This window comes from Eurosta solidaginis, chromosome 1, assembly GCF_040869045.1.
Source record: "Eurosta solidaginis isolate ZX-2024a chromosome 1, ASM4086904v1, whole genome shotgun sequence".
NCBI classification, from domain to species: domain Eukaryota; kingdom Metazoa; phylum Arthropoda; class Insecta; order Diptera; family Tephritidae; genus Eurosta; species Eurosta solidaginis.
Window position 1 is genome coordinate 36,311,771 of NC_090319.1, and position 19,647 is coordinate 36,331,417.

General features: G+C 38.1%; 1 protein-coding gene across 1 annotated transcript; it reads right to left on the reverse strand.

Annotated features, from left to right (window-relative positions):
• Positions 1-802: 802 nt before the first annotated feature.
• LOC137251717 (uncharacterized) lies at positions 803-16,375 on the reverse strand. The gene is made up of 6 exons (XM_067786505.1): positions 16,313-16,375; positions 4,246-4,577; positions 3,939-4,138; positions 3,628-3,840; positions 3,410-3,566; positions 803-3,347 (listed from the first exon to the last, which is right to left on the reverse strand). The coding sequence occupies exons 2-6, from the start codon at positions 4,454-4,456 to the stop codon at positions 3,223-3,225; spliced, it is 906 nt and encodes a 301-aa protein (XP_067642606.1). The 5' UTR covers positions 4,457-4,577; positions 16,313-16,375; the 3' UTR covers positions 803-3,222.
• Positions 16,376-19,647: the final 3,272 nt, after the last annotated feature.

Here is a 19,647-nt window from a genome sequence, read left to right on the forward strand (position 1 = left end):
TAAGCATCAATACAGCGAAAACCAAAGTCATAAGATGCGGCTATAGTATTTCATCAAGGCCATTGACGCTTACGGTTGACGAAAATGAAATCGAAGGTGTAGAGTCCGTTGTTTATCTTGGTAGTATTGTCTCAAATAAGAGCGGTGCAGATGAGGACGTTCAGTCTCGCATAAACAAAGCAAGAATGGTTTTTGGGCAACTGGCAAACGTGTGGAGGTCCAGCCAAATATCTTTAAAAACGAAGCTTCGACTGTTTAATTCGAATGTTAAATCAGTACTGTTTTATGCTTGCGAGACGTGGAAAAGCTCAACTTCAATTCAGAAACGTCTACAAGTTTTTATTAATAAATGTCTGCGCCGAATCCTGAAAATTCGATGGCCGGAAAGAATTTCAAATGACGACTTATGGTCTAGAACAAATCAACCTAAGGCTACCACAGAAATAACCAAGCGTAAATGGTCGTGGATTGGTCACACTCTCAGAAGACCTCCAGTAAATATAGCCAGACAAGCATTGCGATGGAATCCACAAGGAAGCCGACGACCTGGTGCACCTGCGAAAACTTGGCGCAGAACTGTGGATAAAGAACTCGAAGACGCAGGATATACGTGGAATGACATCACAAGAACTGCACCTAACAGAATAAGATTTAAGTCGGTGGTCGAGGCCCTATGCTCCAATAGGAGTTGAGGAGGATGATGATGATGATGATGAAGTACTGGACTCATATTTTGTTTACTTTATCAAAAACTTACATCATTAAAAAACTCAAAGCGCTTAAAGAAATGCTTGTTGGGATGTATGTTTAAGTATATTTTTATAAATGTATATTTGAACTTTTTTCATTTTAAAAATATGAATTCTTCGCCTTGTTTTTTTTTTTACTATTTATTTAAATAATGTACTTTGTATGGCTACAGCCCATGTTTAAATAATAAATACAGCAGGCCTTGTATTGTATTTGTTGGCCTTTTCATTTTTTAATCAACTAAACTGAGATTTTATGACAATTAGTATGCAGAAGTTGGGTAAAGGTGATTGTGACCCGTTGTAACCCCTTTAATACTTTTTTTACACACGCTACTACAATTCACTATCACTAACAAAGCCCGCGCATGTGCAGAACATACATTTGCACAGTTTCAGCAAATAATGATTGACAGAAAATTTGCACATTAGGAAGATATTGATATAGAAGTATTATATATGCACGTACACTATTCTGAGAGAGCGCGTGTGTTACTTTTTTCACGAGAGCAATGTAGAAGTGATTAAGACGATAATTGGTGATCACGTTATCGGTGACGATTAGGTAACGAGTACCTGTCTTGTAGGGTTGTAATTCGTAATACCAAACAGGAGTTGAGTTGTCTGAAAGTTGAGTTGTTTTAATTACAACCCAACTAAGTTGAGTCATATACCGTAATAGGGGCATAAGTTGACTTGTGTTCAGAAAGCTGCAATAGAGGTTCGAAAGTTACAATTGAATTTCAAAAATTTCAATTCAAGTTCAGAAAATAAAATTTAAGCTTAGAATTTCATTTTGAGTTTGCCATCTCCTTTTGAGAATCCCTTCGGCCATGCAATGAAATAAATAAAATCAACTGATATGAGATGAGCCAACCATATAATTGAACCATGTTTGTAGTTCAGAACATTAAAATTGAAGTTCAGAATTTCTTTTTGTAGTTCAGAAAATTATAATTGAACTTCAATTGTAATTTTCTGAACTGCAGTTGAAATTCCTTGGCGGCCACCGTGGTGTGATGGTAGCGTGCTCCGGGTGTATTTCTGCCATGAAAAGCTCTCAGTGAAAACTCATCTGCATTACAGATGCCGTTCGGAGTCGGCATAAAATCATGTAGGTCCCATCCGGCCAATTTGTAGGGAAAATCAAGAGGAGCATGACGCAAATTGGAAGGGAAGCTCGGCCTTAGATCTCTTCGGAGGTTATCGCGCCTTACATTTATTATTTATAGTTGAAATTCCTGAGCTTCAATTATAATTTACTGAACTTCTATTGAAAATTCTGAACTTCAATTGAAATTCCCGAGCTTTCAGAACTTCAATTGCACCTTTGCGAATTTTTTACATAAAATGAACAATTTAACATTTTTTCTGACAGTTAAAGTGGTGAATTGCCTACCAGTGGTTTGAAACCACTTGCATTTGTGTTGGCGCTTCTCTATATCATTATATAATAATTTAATCAATAGAAAAATAGAAATTTTTTCCTTTACATTTTAGAACTGTGTACAAAAATATATAATTTTACATATCGCACCTAAACCAAAAAATGTTGCAACTCATAATCAGAGTAGCTTTGTGTTGAATGTTGATTGAAACCAGGCTAAACGATAACGTTGGCTATAAGTTATTTCACGAAGCTTTAATGGATCGATTTACACCTAAATACCGATTTAAATTTTTTTAAGTTTTGAAATTTTTTAGTTTAGAATGCGATATATACTTTCAGTGGAATAATTTTACATTGAGGCTACTTTATGCAATTTTGTTTTTTTCGTGATTTTGCAATAATAAACGTAGGTACTCATTAATTTTTTGTTTTCAATTATGTGATTTCAATAATTATAAGGACCATTTATAAATGGTATTGGTACTGTCAGTTAAATTCATCAGCAAATGTTTATATTCAAAATATTGTTTTGTTATACATCTAGTTTATAATTTTTGGTTAAAAATTGTTAAACTGACAAATTCATTGCAATTGAATTGCTTTAAAAATCTTTGCAAACTTTATGCGATTGTTGAATATTTTTTTAATTATAGTATAAAAAGCTTAGAATAGGAACGTAGGCAAAAGCTTAGAATTATTAGATTCTTAGATACTTTTTAATCAAGATTATTTCAGTGTGTGTTGTTCGTTTGTTGTACAAATTCGTTGCATATTAAATTGCTTTGAAAATCGTTGCAAACTTTACGCGATTGTTGAATATTTTTTTAATAAAGAGAACAAAAAGCTTATAATAAGAAAAAAGTGAATATATGTAAATAAAATAACAATTAATTTCCTTTTGGCATGTTGTAGTTCGGGAAACTATCAGAGGGAAACCGCAATAAGCAAAAATATGTGGATTCACGTATGTAGGTATGTATGTGTATAGTCCGAATACTAATATTCATGTATTTCATACAACAGTCCTATTTCCTTGGTCAAACGCAGCTATCTAGGATTTTTTTTTAGCTACGGTATGTAGGTTTATGCTGTTGCAGAGCTGGATTTATTTGTTTTATACCGCCTTTGTTTATGCCGGTTGTGGCTCAGCGTTAAACATCTTCTCATGGTGTCTTCAAATTCGACCAAGTCTTGCAGTTTGAAAACATCTAAATTAATAGGAATGGACAATGGAAGTAATGATATTTAAAATCAATTTAAATTACACTACCAAAAAGTATGCTGTTCACGAGTTTCAGCTTAGATAAAGATCGTTTGCCTTGTACTCCGTCCCAGTTAAAATTGAAAAGAACGTTGTCAGAGAAAATTTTTCTCATTACTCCAATAATGTCTGATGATGCACCTTTCAGCATACAGATATATGATTTCTAAATAACGAAAAACCATCAATTTAAGTTATGAAACACAATTGAAAATATACAAAAATACCACTGATTCTTGATAATCATTTGAGTCCAACTTTTTCTCAATGTCATAAACTGAATCCAGCGATGTTAGTGGCATAACGATAGAGAGCTCTGTGTGAGTATCATTTTCCATTTCTCCGCTGATACGGCATACTATTTTGTGCGTTTTCTTAATCAGAACTTTTGCCTCACACATGACTTTACGTTGAGCCATTACTTCTGCCAATTCTGGAAGCTGAAATGGTAGCATAAATATTAATGCATGAGAATCAAAGTATTAAGGCTACAATTACTAGGGTTTCACAAATAACAGTTAAATATTTCACTATGCACCTTTTCTTCGATCTTAGTCAATCTAGATTCCAGGTCTTTATGCTTCTGTAATATTGTTTGTAGTATCGCCATTATATTTTCATTCGTTGTAGGGAATGTTCCTTCGTTGGTTATGGAAGTATCCGCATTATTCAAAACGGTATTCTCTGCATTTAAGGTGGAGGGAAAGGACGGACTGTGATGTGCTACATCGACGAAATCTGCGTTTGTTGAATGGAATTGAAGGGAGGTACATCAATCAATTGGTTGTGTGTTTGGTTGGTACTAGAACTGAATGAATTATTGAACTTTATTAAATAACACTTACCTGCAGTCGAAAGTTCAGAAGGGCAGCTGTCGAACGTACTCTCAGCATCTGTTGCACATTCAGAAGATTCCTCACGACAGAAAGAGCTTTTGGAGGCGGTGTCCCACACATCTACCCGAGCAAATTTTGAAATATTGGCGTAGTCGTCTACACTGCGCTTAAATTCTTGATTTTCTTGACTGCAAAGATTATAAAAGGTTCGTCTCTTCATATTTCCTACCTGATATAGGACACGTTCAGAAACACCAAAATAGCGTGGACCCAAACACGTGAGCGTAAAAATTCTGCTTTCACTGCTGATATACTTAACCTTTTCCAAATTATATGCTTGCCTAAATATTGAATAAAAAATGTAAATGTTAGCCAAAGCACTGTCTAGGGGTGACCCTGCTTAGAAAAACTTTTGAAACTAATTGAAAAAACTTGTTTCTAAATTTTTGATTTTTTGCCCGGGAATTCAACACAGAATGTTCGGTACGGAAGGCGATGCTGGGCCTACATATCATATTCAAGCATGGAAGCTTTGCGCATTTCAGATACAAAAAATTGAATATACAACAATTGAATTGAGGGCGGCATGCTTAAGGTTGCGTTGAATGCATCATTATAAAAAACTTTATTGTGACTTGGCCTTAAAAGTCGATGCACAAATTTGACTATCGACTATTATCCAGTTCTACTCAGCTGTCAATTGCATACACATCTGTAACTAAAAAAATACTTTTAATGGTGAACCTTAAAACAATGAAGTATTTTTGTTAGCGGGCGTCGGTGGAAGTCATGCTTGTGATTGGCAAGTCGTAGGATTGCAATGAAATAAGGAAACAGGCTTCAAGTGTGTACTGGTAATAGGAAAGTTATCGGATACGAGCCTCCTACGTTGTGGTTTTTAATTCAGTTCAAGCTCATCTTCTCAAATTTGTTAAATCATTAAATTTTAGATAATGCGATTCGATTACGAGGATTCTGTCGATAAACAGCTGTCGCCGCTCCGAGAACCAACACCTACGGTATGCCTGACAACATACAAACATTTAAATTTGGCTGTAATTAAAACCCTCTTTTGATTTACAGAAAATCCCATTGATACAAGTCCTTCACCCATAGATCGACATACATCACAAATAACAACAGCATCAGAAGATTCAGTAGAATTTAGTAAATATCAAACTTTATGTACAATGCTTTGCAGCGAAGTTAAACTGTTGAATTCTGAAGATGTGTACGACAATGTAATGCGGAAATTTTTTTAATTCTTAAGGTTCCAGAATGCCAAATAATTTATCAACCAGAAGATGGCAAACTCGCAATCAAATGAACGCGAAGAGATAAACATCCATTACATGTTAAGGGTTAAATATAAAAAATAGTTTTATAATTAAACTGGATGGTTATTTTATAATCAAAAGTATACATGTTCAGTTTGTTCTTATTTATACGCAGTTATATAAAATATAATGATACAAGAAAAAATGTTCACTCAGATAATGGTTGATAACTTAAATTTTTTTTTTTTAGAATACGCCATAACCTTTAATGGTTTGTTTTTCACACATCAGAATTGCCACGACTTCCAACGGAGGTCCAAAGTTTGGATCATAAAAAGTTTGCTCTGTTGTTGTTGTTGTTGTAGCGATAAGGTTGCTCCCCGAAGGCTTTGGGGAGTGTTATCGATGTGATGGTCCTTTGCCGGATACAGATCCGGTACGCTCCGGTACCACAGCACCATTAAGGTGCTAGCCCGACCATCTCGGGAACGATATATGTGGCCACATTAAAGCTTCAGGCCATCCCCTCCCTCCCCACCCCCAAGTTCCATGAGGAGCTTGGGGTCGCCATAGCCTCGTCTGTTAGTGAAACAGGATTCGCCGCCGATAGGTGAGGTTGACCATTAGGTTTGGAGAAGCTATATATTGCGCTGGCAACCTGAAGGGTTGCGCTACACATCGCTTGAATCTGGTATATTAGTCGCCTCTAACGACAGGCATACCTACCGCGGGTATATTCTTACCCCCTTACCCGCTGGGGGGAAAGTTTGCTCTAGGTGGGGATGGTTCCTCAATATAATTGAATAGACGATTTGTGTCATGTTGTGTTAATTGCATGCTGGACATATATCAGGTGATTCAGTTCAGTCTGGATAAGTAAGAGTTTAACGTGTTACAGTACCCACGGGTTAAGCCAGTGCGGAGCTTACTGACTTTTTATAGATGAGGTGTGAAGGTCATTAGCTTTTCCAGCCCTAACCCGCTGGGGCTGGACATGCCAAGTGCCAGCAATATTGGACATCCATGAAATTACGCTACCGATTGTCCTACACCCAAAAATACTGAATGTGACGTTCTATCAGGACCTACATTTAGGCGAAGTTTTTAGGGCAACACAACAAAGCAAAAATTAAGTATTTAGTAATACCAACGATAAATCCTTTATAAGCTCTATTTTAAGCAATAAAGAATGCGAAACCATGACTCAAAGAGCTAAAGATTGGCATTGAAAAATGTCCGACATAGATATCTTGTATTTATTGTTTAATGAGGAAACAATTGTTGCTTGTAAATGGATTTGCGAAAAATATGTGCAAATATCACACCTATTCAGATTTTTTATTTTATTTATTTATTTATTTATTATTACGGTCTTTAAGACCTAGTTTAGGTTAAAATAAGAGATTAAACATAAATACTCATGTCACATTTAGTGACGTACAATATAAAAACAATTTTTCTTTGAACTTACTAATATTTTCACAGTCTTTCAAATCAGAAGGTAACTCATTATACATTTTATACCCTAAATATTCAAGAGACCTTTTGGCGAACTCAGTTCTTATTCTAGGCAGTCTTATATTATTGCAATTTCTTGTTCAATAATTGTGGATTTCATGATTATAATGTATTTTACTACTCAGGTAATTCGGTAACATTCCTAACCTAAGTTGGTGTATAAATTTCAATGTGAAATAACTAACTGACTGTTTAATACTAAGCCAGTTTAATCTATTGAGCATTACAATTTTTGGCGTTCTTGGAGGACATTTTAAAATAAATCGCATTGCCTTGTTTTGCTGTATTTGAAGTTTCTTAATATATATATCATTACTTAATAGCAGAATAGTAGGACAATAAATAAAGTGTGGTTCAATAAATGAACGATATACCAATATTTTATGACTTTGACTGATATGTTTACATGTTCTATACATGAAGCCTATTTTCTGTGCAATTTTCCTTTCCAGATAAGTTACATGCTCTCCAAAATTTAGATTATCATCAATCAAAACTCCTAAATACTTAATTTTGTCTACTCTTTGGATTTCCATGTTTTTTATCTTCAGCGTAATATTATTTAAACTATTGTTACTTATGATATTAGTGTTTTTACAAAATATCATGAACTTAGTTTTTTCGACATTTAATTTCAGTTTTCTAAGGCATAACCATTTGTATAGCGAGTCCAGGTCTTCTTGTACTTTCAGCATGGCACATTCTGCATATTTTTCACTTATGATAAGCAATGCATCATCCGCAAATATACGTATTTTACAATATTTTAAGCATATTTTGATATCATTGATATACAATGTAAACAATATTGGCGCCAAGACCGAGCCTTGTGGTAAACCAATGTTAACATCCACCACTGATGAAACCTCCTTTCCAATTATCGTTCTTTGTTTTCTGTCACCCAAATAACTCCGGAACCATTCCAACGCCTTTCCTCTTATACCAATTTTAAACATAACGTCCAATAGCTCAGATTTATCGACAGTTTCAAAAGCCCGTTTTAAATCCAAGAAGACAGACACCGTAAATTTTTTGTCCGCCATGTCTTCTTTCCAATCTGCAATTACCATATTCAACGCTGTTTCACAAGAATGGCTCTTCCTGAATCCCGATTGTTCTGGGATAATCACATTGTGCTTCTCTAAGTATGCCACAAGTTGATCCTTCACCACTGTCTCCATAATTTTTTCATCTGTAGGTAACGTGTTAATTGGACGTAGTTCCTCAGGTTTCATTGTATTTTTTACTTTTTCAACAGGTATTATTGTTGAAATTTTCCAGTAACTAGGTACAATACCGCTGTTTAAGGATTCGTTAATTATGTCTTTGTAGAAATTAGCAGTATATGTCATGGCATCTTTAACGACACCCTCCGATAAAAGCTTGTCGCCGCCATATTTGTTTTTAAGTGATTTTGTGATAATAATAATATCGTCCACTACAATGTCAGTAAATTTAAATGTTTCAAATGGATTACTATGATTTGCGCTTATTTCATCCCCATTTACAATTTCTTCGATGCTATCATTAATTTCAACAATACTTTGTATAAAAAAGTTATTTAGGGCATTAGCTATATCATATTCATTTTCCAGGCATTCACCGTTAATTACAATTTTAGTGATATGTTTTTTAACATCATTAAGTTCGACGAGGTCTTTTAGACACTTCCACATACGTTTGATATCGCCTTTGTTATGATTTACTCTATCTTCCATGTATTTCTTTTTTTTTATAAATTATGGTTCTTTTATATATTTTCTTAATGACGTTATATTCGTCCCAAAATCCAGTATTTCGAGCAGTTTTATAAGATTATATTTTTCTTTTATGCAGGTTTGTTAATTCTCGGTCGTACCACTTATTTCTTATCTGTATTTGGGTCCTCTTTATACAAGTCAGTGCTTGCATAGCCACAGTTAAAACTTCGTTTAGGGCTTTAGTTTTAGTTTCTACTCCGGAAATTGACATAAAGCTGAAATCGCATGTTCGTAGCAAAGTTAAAAGATTTTCAGCACTATGAACGTTTTATATTTACCTGCAAAAATTATATATATTCGGCAATATTTAATGCTCCAAAATTAGTCTGCAGCTAAATTCGCGGAAAAAGTTTTAGACCAGGGAATGTACACGATATACACTCAAAGTTTAGCTAATGGAAGCCAACCACAACAGCAAAATAATTTGTTTAGCTAATGGAAGCCAACCAGGTAATTGTTTACTTTAGCTACAACTGCTAAAACCCGACCAAAATGTATCGGGAGAGGTGTCAAAAGATGCGTTTTGAATTCAGGACCACGAATACGAGAGCGCAAATTAAAAATTTTATTTCTGTCAAAAGTTATTTCCAAAAAACCGAAAAATGGTCCGGAGCGCTCCGAAACCGGGGGTGGGATCCATAGTATTTTTGCGCCTTCGACCGCGCTTATAAAAATTACCCTGCGTGCGTCCAACACCGGTTTGGAGACCAAAACTTTATCCGCGCAAAACACTTTTACAACAACAACCACATGAAAATTTTCAATTTTGTTTGCAAATATCTCCGAAACGAAATAAAATTTTGAATTTCCGCGTTAGCTTAGAATAGGAACCATCCCAGCAAAAATCTAGTGACCGAAAAATGGCGACCAACAACAACAGCTTGGAGAAGCTATATATTTTGCGCTGACAACCCCTTAAATCAATTTGGTATTTTAATCGCCTCTTTCGACAGGCATACCTGCCGCGGGTATATTCTTAGCCCCTAACCTAGGGGGAGTGTACTTCGCGTATCTCGGCCGGCGGTGGAGAGTCAGAACGAAATACTCCAAATAAACAAGTAGGCGGAAGAACAGTATTTATTTTGGTATAGTCTAGACGAGGGGTCGACTGCTAATACGCTTCCAAAAATATCGAGAGGTGTCTAACGACGCGTCTTGATATCAGTATTAATAATCCGAAGGCTGAAAATCATTCAAAAGATATTAACGAAAACCCGAAAAATTACCCGCGGGTACCTTTGTAACGGGGGGTGAAATCCATAGTATTTTTGCGCAGAACACCTTTCTGCGTTGGCGGCCTTCGGACGTGCTTATAAAAAATTACCCCGGGTGGGTCCAACACCGGTTTGCAGACTAAAACTATATCCGCGCAAAACACTTATGCTATTTTGTGGGTACAATATTACAACAACCACATTAAAATCGCCAACTTCAACTGCAAATATCTCCGGACAGAGATAAAATGTTTCTTTTCCGCCTTCGGATTATGGTTGTGAAGGTCAATACGCGTTTTTTCACACCTCTCTCGATATTTTTTGACGCGTATAGCAGTCGACCCCTCAAATAGACTTTTACCGTTGACGTTGATGGTTCTTTTTACAAGCTCGATCTTGCCGTGAATGATTTAAAATTACCACATTGAACCTTCTATGCCATACTGCCCCCGCCCCTAGTTCCTTGAAACTTAGAGTCGCCAGAGCCTCGCCTGCCAAATAAACATTTACATCATAAATAGTTTCGATAAAATTGGCCAAGTTTATTTTACCATGGATACCGGGAAAATTTTAGAATAGCACCCCCCCCCCCCCCCTGAGTTCGGGGTAAAACTTGGTATCAAATGAAAGAGGGAGCTGTCCCGATCACAAATATATATATTTTAAAGTGCGCAAACTTATAATTTAAAAGTTATTTGTTGTTAAAGTTTGCAAATTTAGCAACTTTCTATAGCACTTTAAATTACAATTTACACATCTTTCAAAACCTTGGTAATAGTCTAGTTGAAGGGTCGACTGCTAATACGCTACCAAAAATATCGAAATTTACGCGTTCAAAAGATATTAACGAAAAACCGAAAAAAGACCCACGGGTACCTCCGAAACCGGGGGTCGGATCCATAGTATTTTTGCGCAGAACACCTTTCTGCGTTGGCGGCCTTCGGGCGCGCTTATAAAAAATAACCCTGGGCTACGCCATGCCAAGTCCGGGTGTGTGGTATAACCGTGGCTACCGCCACGGTGATGTTGTTGTTGTTGTTGTAGCAATGCTCGCCCCACCTAATAGCCGCGATCGATCACAAATTGTCATCAATATCCTCTAAGGGGAGTCCAAGGAAACTTGCCGTTTCAACAGGGGTGGACCATAAGGAAAGGGGTGTTAGAGGCGTTGTTTCCACATTACAATTAAAGAGATGGTTGGTGTCATGTGGGGACACATTGCAAGCGGGGCATACATTTTGTATGTCGGGGTTGATTCTGGATAGGTAAGAGTTTAACCTGTTACAGTATCCAGAACGAAGTTGAGCAAGAGTTACACGCGTTTCCCTGGGGAGTATGCGTTCCTCTTCCGCGAGTTCTGGATATTTTTCTTCAAGTACTGGATTCACCGGGCAATTCCCGACATAAGGGTCCGACGCCTGTCTATGGAGTTCACCAAGGACCTGCTTGTTTTTTCGCTTCATACGGCTGGGTTCTCAGGTGCCGTATTTCCTCAAAATGCTTACGGAGATGACTCCTTAGGCCCCTAGGCGGTGCTGGTTCGTCAATTAGATGTCTGTTGGGATGCCCAGGTTTCTGGGTATTCAACAGAAACTGTTTGGTCAGCATCTCCTTTCTCTCCCTGATGGGGAGTATTCTCGCCTCATTATGCAGATGGTGTTCTGGGGACATAAGAAGACAGCCCGTGGCGATTCTAAGAGCAGTATTTTGGCAGGCCTGTAGTTTCTTCCAGTGGGTAGTTTTTAGGCTTGGCGACCATATGGGTGACGCGTAGCGCGTAATCGGTGGCTAATTGCTTTGTATGTGGTCATGTGCGTTTCTTTATCTTTTCCCAAGGTACTGTCAGCAAGGGACTTGATGATTTTATTACGGCTCTGAATTCTCGGAACAATTGCGGTTGCGTGCGCACCAAAATGTAGATCCTGATCAAACGTCACACCCAAGATTTTGGGGTGTAGGACAGTCGGTAGCGTAGTGCCATCGACGTGGATGTTCAATATGGTCGACATTTGGGGCGTCCATGTTGTAAATAAGGTCGCGGAAGATTTAGTCGGTGACAATGCCAGGTTTCGCGAGGCGAAAAAACTGGAGAGATCAGGGAGATAGCCGTTTATTTTATTGCATAGCTCATCGATCTCTGGGCCTGGGCCTGTGGCCATTATTGTGCAGTCACCGGCGTAGGAAACGATTGTGACTCCTTCTGGTTGTGAAGGTATCTTAGATATGTAGAAATTAAACAAAAGTGGGGATAGGACACCACCCTGTGGCACCCCCTGTTTAATTCTCCTTGGTTTTGATGTTTCGATTCTGAATTGCACCGATGCCTGCCGGACACCCAGATAATTTGCGGTCCACCTTTTAAGACATGGGGGAAGGGTAGACCCTTCCAGGTATTGCAGTAACAAGCCATGGTTGACCGTATCAAAGGTTTTTGATAGGTCTAGCGCTACGAGTACTGTTCTATGGTGAGGGTATTGATTCAAACCGCAATTTATCTGGGTGCTAATGACATTTAGCGCGGAGGTAGTGCTATGGAGTTTTCTGAAGCCATGCTGATGAGGGGCTAGCTGCAAATGTGCTTGGAAATAAGGGAGCAAAATGGCTTCAAGCGTCTTTGCCACTGGCGATAGGAGATATATCGGACGATATGACTCACCTATGTTGGCTGGTTTCCCAGGCTTTAGTAGCGGGACCACCTTGGCCATTTCCCATTTCTCGGGTATGACAAAGGTGGAAAGAGACAGGTTGAAGACATGCGCTAAATATTTGAAACCCTCTTTCCCTAGGTTTTTAAGCATCGGCATGGCTATGCCGTCTGGGCCCACTGCTTTGGATGGTTTAGCGCAGGGATGCACCTTAACGTTAAGCTAATCGTTTATCAAAAAATTTCCACCGTTTCCGTTGAAACACTTCGAAATATTATCGATAAAGAAATTATCAAGATAAATTGTATCTCGTTTTTAACCGAAACGAAAAGCTTTCGTTATCGTTAAAAACGTTAACAAAAACGTGATACTTTATGTTTGAATTGTGCTGGCAATGCTATAGCCATGGTGAAGCCGTAAGGTGGCAACAACGAGCGCACATACACACACAAACTCTATGTAATTTGTTTGTGTAATTCGTTGGTGGTAATGTCAAAAATACTCTGAGAAATGTTCGTACTGTCAAAATTCATGAGAAAAGTTGCAATCAGCTTGGATAATGCTTTCACCTTTAATGACTCCGCCATAAATCAGCTTTGCCAGCATAGTTTGAAATTAATAATCAACATAAACGATTTGATTTCGTTTTGATATGGCAGAAAACGAAACGAAATCATTTCGTTAATTTGACGATCTTAACGTTAATAAACGAAACGAAATGACTTCGTTTCGTTTATTAACGTTGATTATCGTAACGAAATGATATCGTTTCGTTGGTTAAGCATGCCTGGTTTAGCGCGACCAATGGCGTCCTCAACCTCTCTAGCGGTGATGGCGACTGGTGGCGCGCTGAATTTGTGTTTATGTGCGTGTCTATTGGCTCTCCGTCTATCTTTGTTAACCGTAGGATGCATTATATATTGCCGGCAGAAAGCACTCGCGCATTTTTTCGTATCCGACAGCACCTTATCGCCAAAGGCGATGGAAACTTTGTTATTGTGCTTAGTCGGATTCGATAGGGACTTTACGGTGGACCAAAGTTTACCTACACCGGTAGAGAGGTTACAACCTCTTAGGTGCTCTTCCCATTTCGCCCGCTTGTGTTCGTCCACAAGCAATCTGATGCCTTGGTTTATATCCCTTCTTTGGGGGTCGCCTGAATCAAACTGTCTTATAAGGTCGCGTTCCCTCGCAAAGCTCGCGGCCTCCGCCGGGGAGTGGACCGGATTTCGGGAATTCTCCCGGCGGGAATGAAATGTGCCGAGGCGGATTCAATGACCTTACGGAAGGCACGCTCCCCTTGGCGGGCATCAGTCGGGATAGGGAGGGCAGCAAAGCTGCTGTCTGTTGCAGATTTATATTCTTCCCACTTTCCTTTTTTGAAGTTTATGAAAGTGCGTTTTTCGGTGACGATGAAGTCGGCGGTACGTTCGAACGAAATAAGTATGGGCAGGTGGTCGGATGCCAATGTTACCATCGGCTGCCAGTTGACGCAGTTTACGAGTTCTGCGCTCACGATTGAGATATCTGGCGAGCTAAGACAGCTTCCTACCATACGTGTGGGGGCGTCTCCGTTTATTGTGCAGAACGTCGTTTCTTCTATTTGATCCGCCAACATCTCACCTCTACTGTCCGCCCGCAAGTTTGAATGCCATAGGTCATGATGGGCATTGAAATCGCCTAAGATAATGCGATTGCTTCCAGTGAGTAAGGCCTCGATATTAGAGCGGTATCCACTGGGGCAACAGGTGACAGGAGGGATGTAGATGTTGATGATTTCTAGATTTGCATCGTCTGACCGAACAGATAGGCCGCAATGCGGATGTTGTGCCGCTTCATGAAATCGACTATCTCCGTAATCTTCCCAGTTAGTCCATTACAGTTTAACTGCAGAATTCTGAAGTGCATGAGGGGTGACGCCGCCACTCTAGGGGTAAGTGACGGGTGACTACGCCTAGGTTGTGGAAGGCCAGGACGCAATTGCTGTTGTGGCCTTGGGACTGGGCGCCCTTGGGCAAGCATTGGGGTACCCGGATGATTTGGGTTTACGACCTGGCAACATGGCGCGATGAAACCCGTCGAAGAGACCAGAACATCTAGGAAAGTGGCACCACCCAAGGCAGGAGCTGCATTGAGCGGATGTCGCAAACCTATATATTCTGTGCTGGCAGACGGTGCAAACGGAGGTAGGGATTAAGTCTGTTTCCCTGACCTGCATGATTGCTGCCAGAAAAGAGGGGGGAGAAGACGGGGGCAGGGGCTGATGCTCAGAATTGCTACCAGCTCTACTACGAAGGTAGTAGTTATGAGTGGTATCAGCTGTTTGAGTTGTTGGCGCCGTAGGGCGCGAGCAGCAGCGGGTACTCGTTGTGGCTTGCTGAGCAGCGAGGCTGCTGGAAGGTAGTGGGGGGGGGGGGGGGGGGGGGGGGCGCTTAGGCGTAGACTACGGGACGCCCTTGGGCGTGAGCAGCAAGGAGCCACAAAAGATTTATAAAAGTTAAGTGGACGTCGGGTTTTGGGATCAAGCCCAGAACAACCTGTCCGATGCAACCATCCCTTGCACGAGACACACTGAACAGAGTATGACCGTCCTAAAAAGATTCTTTTCTGGCAAATGCAGCAAAACCATTTCTCAGGACCGGGGTCAGGAGACGGACCCGGATTGGGTTCGATACCTTCCCGGAGTAAGAGAATATGTAGCAGTCCTGCTGCAAAGAGCTGCTGGGAGGATGACAATTTGTGGGAGAGACGAAACAAATTAAATGGGGTCACACTGAAATGACAGTCCTTGGTCGGGAAAAATCCCGAGTCGCTCCGGTACATAGAACCGACTGCCTTGTGAAGCGGCCACGGTGATGTCCTTCTGCATAGTACAACCTTCTGCGCAGAATTACTGTGCATGGCGCAGCCGTGGTTGGATCGGCTAACATAACAATAAACCATGGTACAATGGTACATGGTATTGTACCATGCAATAAACATAAAAGTTATAAGGTAATATCAGCTCGTTCACGAATGCAAAAAAGAGCTTTTTTAAATTTTTGGTAAATAAAGACTAAAAAAGTTAAAGATATAATACATCAGATGAAAGGTATTTTTATGAGTTATTTTTCGATTATGCACTAGTTCGGTTTTTTAGATGTGGCAGCACAGATTTGTAATGTCATAAAATATATATACGTATACACATATAAAAGTTGTATAGAAATTAGCAAACTTTAACAATAAATAACTTTTAAATTATAAGTTTGCGCACTTTAAAATATATCTATTTGTGACCGGGAGAACTCCCTCTTTCATTTGATACGAAGTTAAACCGCGAACTCGGGGGGGTGCTAAACTAAATCGCTGCCTTGGCTTGTAGGTTTCTGCAAATCTTTTTACAAAATCTAAAATTGTTGCAATACGTTGAAAGTCTGCACTTACCAAGCTTCTTTCTCTTCTAGGTCAGTTTTATAATTGTACTTAATTTAATAATTATAATAAATTAGATCCACGCTTGTCTGCTCAAAATTTACTTCTCAATAGCAATGACGGCTTCTCAGAATTGGTTCTAGATACAAACACACGTTACACCACCAAATTTAGAGATTGCTTTTGCTGATATTGTTGTGAGTTATGTATCTTTATGAAAAATGTACACTTTTAACTTTTATACAGACCTAAAACACTTTCTTCTATTATTTATTTGGAAATTTGCAACTTTTTCAATGCGGTACGTTCTCGGCATTGTAAATTTTACCAAGTAGCGCAACTAACAGCTGATCGGTGAAAATTCGAACATTCACACGCACAGTTCTCGACTCAGTTTCAAAACAAAACTTTAGATTATTTAATTCAAATTTTAAAGTGAGATAATCCTTACAAATTTATGTTTACAGAATATATATGGCGTTTTTGTTGTTATTAAAACAATAGTTTTATTTATATTAAAGCTTTTATCATTTTTTTTTTGACTTTGAAAAATCTCCGAACACCATTCCTTCATTATATGACATTCGACTGCCTAGTCCACTGCCTTCCACTCTATTCGCAACATAACCTCTACTTAAGCTGCCAAACTATATAGTAAACAATGCTGAAAACAACAAATGGCGGATTCGCAGAAAATTTTTGTGACGTATTTGAGACTACATAGCATGTAAGAAAAGGCAAGCATATATGGATCGGACATTTCAATTAGGCCATCTCATTCTGTCATACTAACAATTGTGGAACAATGTGGGATATTTTGTTGTTGGCATGGCGAAACGATACAAGGTGGCAGCATGGTTACATAACTACAAACATATATAAAAATTCTATGTACTTTGTTTTTGTAAATTCGTTGGACAAATGTCAAAATCGTACTGCGCCGGAAGTTGATGTACCAAATCAAATAAAAAACTTTATAATCAGCTGTCCCATGCTGCCACCTTGTATCGTTGCGCCATGGAATTTACTGTGTGAAAGGCTAAAGGGCCCATTACCAAGGCGAATTCTGTAGAGGTGGTGTTATCAAAACAGCTGATTGCTTGTTCTTGATAATTTTCCATACAAAGCCTTGTACAGCAATATGTCAGTTAATCGAAATCAATGAAAATTTTCTTTTTACTTGACATTCTTCTGCACGGCGAATTGGTTGAATTCGCTTTGCCACCACCTGGTATGGATTCGCCTTGGCCCATTACTGATACTTAGCATAGACTTGACTTGACTTGACGCAAACTTAACAACTTACACCCCTATTATGAACTCGTACGATACACGATAAACGCTTGCAATCTGTTCTACCGTATTATGAAATAAATTCTAGCGTGTGAAACTCGATCGTTAGCGTTTATCGTTTATCGTGGTATTGCCATACGCTAACTATCGCATACGCTGTTCAATTTTCTACGCTAGCTATCGCTGATAAATTTTTCCACGATACGTTGGGAACTATTTAAATAAAAGTAAATATACAATTATTACATAATCCAAAATAATCCAACTACAGCCTCATTCCCAACACTCTGTTGCAACACCCTGGGCAAGAAGCCTTAAAGTGGCACAAACCTTCAAAATATTTGAGATGGATGGCCTATTTTTACGGGCGCGCAAACTGCCTTCTATTTCTGTTAAGACATACTCTGACATCAATTTTGTTTATTAAACTTTTTTTATTTTTAGTATGTCAAGTACTTACATGTAGAGTTCATTTCAAGAAGATTGGAATGATCTCTCAATCAAAGAGGATAAATACAATAAGAGGCGTCACTCGTTATATTTTTGGCATTTACTCGATATATACTGAGAGGTAGTCGATACTTTTTTTTTGGGCGAGATGTTTATAAATGTCTTCTATACATTTTCGTGGGGTATTTGTGTTTATTTTTCAACTGTATTTAATTAATTTATTTAATTCTCTTTCGAAAAATCACAGTTGCACAAGGGGCCTACACGGCATGGATAAATGCGAGACAATTAAAAATGTCCCTCTCAGAAAACATTCGGCATCAATTTTTTCAATTTCCAGCGAGATACTCGCCACAAAATAACGAGTGACGGCTCTTATTGTATTCATCCTCTTTGTCTCAATTTTCTTCTTTATGTGGAATCTATGCAAGTTTCGTCAATTTGTTCATTTGAGTTTATATAAAAGGTAACAGAGGTTGCATAAAACATTTTATTATAACAGCTTTTAAAAACTTTTGCCGCTTTTACGTACAAGACAAATGAATTGTAGTATTTACGTTTTGTTTTGCTATCTGTTTCGTATAGATTCACAAAAATTTGAAAACAAAACTTTGCTGTCATTCACAATAGTACATCTATCGGGCGTGTGGAAATCGCAATATGAAAGCTGATTTTTTACGATACGCTAGGAAGCGTTTATCGTCTATCGTATGAAAATTCATAATAGGGGTGTTAGCCACGATTATTCTCCACTTAGCGTATACATTGTGGCATCATAATCAATAAATGTCAATTTGTATGAAAAAATGTCAAAATGAAATGGAAACAAAAAAATGGCATCTGAAAATGTAAACGTCACTTAGAAATTACATAGAAAATCTAAATTCAACAGACTTCTAAGTCAAGTTTAGTGTTGCTAAGTTTTGAGTAATCAGTAACATGCAATGTTCATTTAACAGAACTGTAAGTGACAGTTCTCAAGTCAAGTCTATGTTAAGTATCAGTAATGGGCCCCTCATTCGGTTCACACCTCTCCCGATATTTTTGGACATATGCTAAAAATTCTTAAGATCGCTTCCATTAAAGCAGTGCACGGACCTTTAAAAAGAGAATGTTGGTAGACGAAAAATTAAAATAGTGGTAGAAGTTGGTAGATTTTTTTTTTCAAGAAAACAATAGCTACACTTTATATTTGTACAAAACAATTCATATTTTATTGTAAAACAAATAAAGCACATTTCGCGGGAATAACACTTAAAAAAAAAATGTAAACAAAACAAAAAAATTAATGTAAATTTGTATATATATAGCTTATGCCTATATGATACTTACTTTTTTCTGTATTTTGAGCTTGCAATACTGAGGAAACTTTAAAGATACGTCTAATTACAACAACAATTTTCCAATGTACCAGTATTTTTCTGCCACACTGGCATGTTATCGTTTACTGAAAACTTTTTTATTTTCGTTCAAAATTATAAAAATGATGTAAGTAGCGCAGGAAAATATTTGCGAGTAGATGACTACTACTTTCTTTCATAAACAAATTTATTTCTTGTATTGAATTTGTGCACAAATTTTTCAAAATATTGTCAGAAAGAAACAAAAGAAAAATCTAGTGCCATATGGGTGTTATTAAATACAAGGAAAAAATCACCTACAAATTTTAATTTTTTATAAAATTTTATTATTTCAATTGGAGGCTGAAATAAAGTCCGTCCGATAGAAATGCTTGAAATTTTTAATCCATTACGCTTGGCGGTTTTTATGTCGTTCAATATAGAGAACGACCTTTCTGCGGCTGCATAACTGTGAGTTAATATTGCTAAGGAGAACTTTA

What these genes read in the sequence shown, in the direction of transcription:
- LOC137251717 (XM_067786505.1), bottom strand. Translation starts at nt 4,456, where the DNA reads ATGAAGAGACGAACCTTTTATAATCTTTGCAGTCAAGAAAATCAAGAA. An exon ending in TGACTAAGATCGAAGAAAAG is followed by an intron (nt 3,841 to 3,938) that starts GTGCATAGTGAA and finishes CTACCATTTCAG; the next exon opens with CTTCCAGAATTGGCAGAAGT. An exon ending in CGTGAACAGCATACTTTTTG is followed by an intron (nt 3,348 to 3,409) that starts GTAGTGTAATTT and finishes CTATTAATTTAG; the next exon opens with ATGTTTTCAAACTGCAAGAC.